This window comes from Helianthus annuus, chromosome 2, assembly GCF_002127325.2.
Source record: "Helianthus annuus cultivar XRQ/B chromosome 2, HanXRQr2.0-SUNRISE, whole genome shotgun sequence".
NCBI lineage: Eukaryota > Viridiplantae > Streptophyta > Magnoliopsida > Asterales > Asteraceae > Helianthus > Helianthus annuus.
In genome coordinates this window covers 140,450,910-140,453,031 of record NC_035434.2, presented here as the reverse complement: position 1 = coordinate 140,453,031, position 2,122 = coordinate 140,450,910, and the positions used below count along the sequence as shown (strand labels likewise).

Below are 2,122 nucleotides of genomic sequence, written 5' to 3'. Positions count from 1 at the left end.
ATTGTTTTATATGTTTGTGGTTATACTCATCCATAATCAATAGATATGGAATCATTAGTTATTCCGTGTGTGTTCTTATTAACTGTGTTTGGTTTGCACCGTCAGTCAGTTAAAGTTGTTATCCCTATTATTAGATAGGCCACCATCGTTTCAACTCTCAATTGGAGAGGAAGTTAATGATTCCATACGTGTTTACATAATATTATTATGTGTATTAAATATTCAGAATATAATGCCTTGCTGCAAATGCCTCACTGAAAATTAAAAAAAGAAAAACCGAAATTTCACTTTGGTGGTAGAAAATAAAACCATATTTGAAATTTGTTTCATGATAAATATATTCAATATCCACAAAACCTTACATCTTAAAACTAGTCTGACATTATCATTTATGTCTCTTTTACCCAGAAACAACTTGTTAAAACATTAGTTAATATATTTAAATTGACTAGCTAGCAGAAGTCAAAGGGACTGTATGGAAGCTTGCCAGATTAGTAATCTAATATGCAGTTTTTTCAACCATATGGGCAACTCACCATGTACAGCTGAGAAGTTGAGCTAACATTCCAATTTCTATACCAGTTTCAACCAACTTGTCTACTTATCACCATTACCCCCATACCACGTACTCTATATAAATCAACTTAACACATGGTTGGATATTCATCCTCAAGCCAACTTAAAATATTTTCCTAGCTTCATACTGCTCTAATCTCCTCCTTTCATAACATCAATGGCCTGTTACAAGGGTAGTTCGTTCATCATGATATTGTTGTTTGTCACTTTAGTATCAACCGGCGGCGGAAAACGCTTTGCAGAGGCACGTAATCTTTTGGAGGTTCCCGATCTTCCTAAGCCGACACTTCCAGAGATTCCAAAGCCGACACTTCCTGTGATTCCGAAGCCTACACTTCCTGAGCTTCCAAAACCCATTATTCCGGAGATTCCCAAGCCTACACTTCCCGAGGTTCCAAAGCCTGAAGTTCCAGAGCTTCCAAAGCCTACCATTCCTGAGATTCCCAAGCCTATTCTTCCCGAGGTTCCAAAGCCTGAGGTCCCTGTGGTTCCAAAGCCTGAAGTTCCAGAGCTTCCGAAGCCTACCATTCCTGAGATTCCCAAGCCTACACTTCCCGAGGTTCCAAAGCCCGAGGTCCCCGTGGTACAGAAGCCAGAAGTTCCTGAGCTTCCAAAGCCCACCATTCCCGAGCTTCCCAAGCCTACATTTCCTGAAATTCCAAAGCCAGAGCTTCCAACTCTTCCAAAACCCGAAGTACCAAAGGTTCCAGAAGTCCATGAACTGCCTAAACCCACCATTCCTGAGTTGCCCAAGGACTTTCCTATTCCTTCCCTACCTCATCCATAGAGAACTGCTTTTGTGATCCCTTGTATAACTTTTACTTCACTAAAACTACTGCTATGGTTGTCATCATTTCCAGCTTTCCCATTGTTTCATTGTATGTGATTTATATATCAATTTCTTGTTTCATTAGTATATGATATAGATGTATTGTTGAATCACTTTTGACTTCAAGTAGGTATTATTGTTGTTTGTCATGATATTGTTGTTTGTCACTTTAGTATCAACCGGCGGCGGAAAACGCTTTGCAGAGGCACGTAATCTATTGGGGTTCCCGATCTTCCTAAGCCGAGAAAAAACATTATACAATTTTCACAAATTACAAAGTAAGTAACTCAAATCGTTCTCAAGACATGTTACGTCCCTAGCAACAGCGCCAAAAACTTGATGTGAGTGAAGTATATATATTTTAGGGTAAATTACTTTTTGAGTCCCTGTGTTTTACTGGTTTTAAGCACTTGATTATAAAATCAAAATGTTTAACGCCCTGAGTCCCTATAGCCACTTTTCTTAACCATTTGAGTCCAATTTTTTAACTTTGTTTGAATTTTCTGTTAGTTTTTCATTAAAAGACTAAAATACGCCTACATATTATTTTTTATTAATATATATATATATATATATATATATATATATATATATATATATATATATATTATCTCACACACTGGTTATCTCCTCTCTTCCTCATCTATCTCTCTCTCACTCCCGTATCTCTCTCTCAACCACACGACCACCATCACCAGCACCTCTCTCCAGCGATAA

General features: G+C 37.7%; 1 protein-coding gene across 1 annotated transcript; it reads left to right on the top strand.

Moving 5' to 3' along the window:
• Nucleotides 1-497: 497 nt before the first annotated feature.
• On the top strand, nucleotides 498-1,428 carry LOC110871743 (protein PELPK1-like). The gene has a single exon (XM_022120467.2). The coding sequence runs from the start codon at nucleotides 734-736 to the stop codon at nucleotides 1,361-1,363; it is 630 nt and encodes a 209-aa protein (XP_021976159.1). The 5' UTR covers nucleotides 498-733; the 3' UTR covers nucleotides 1,364-1,428.
• Nucleotides 1,429-2,122: the final 694 nt, after the last annotated feature.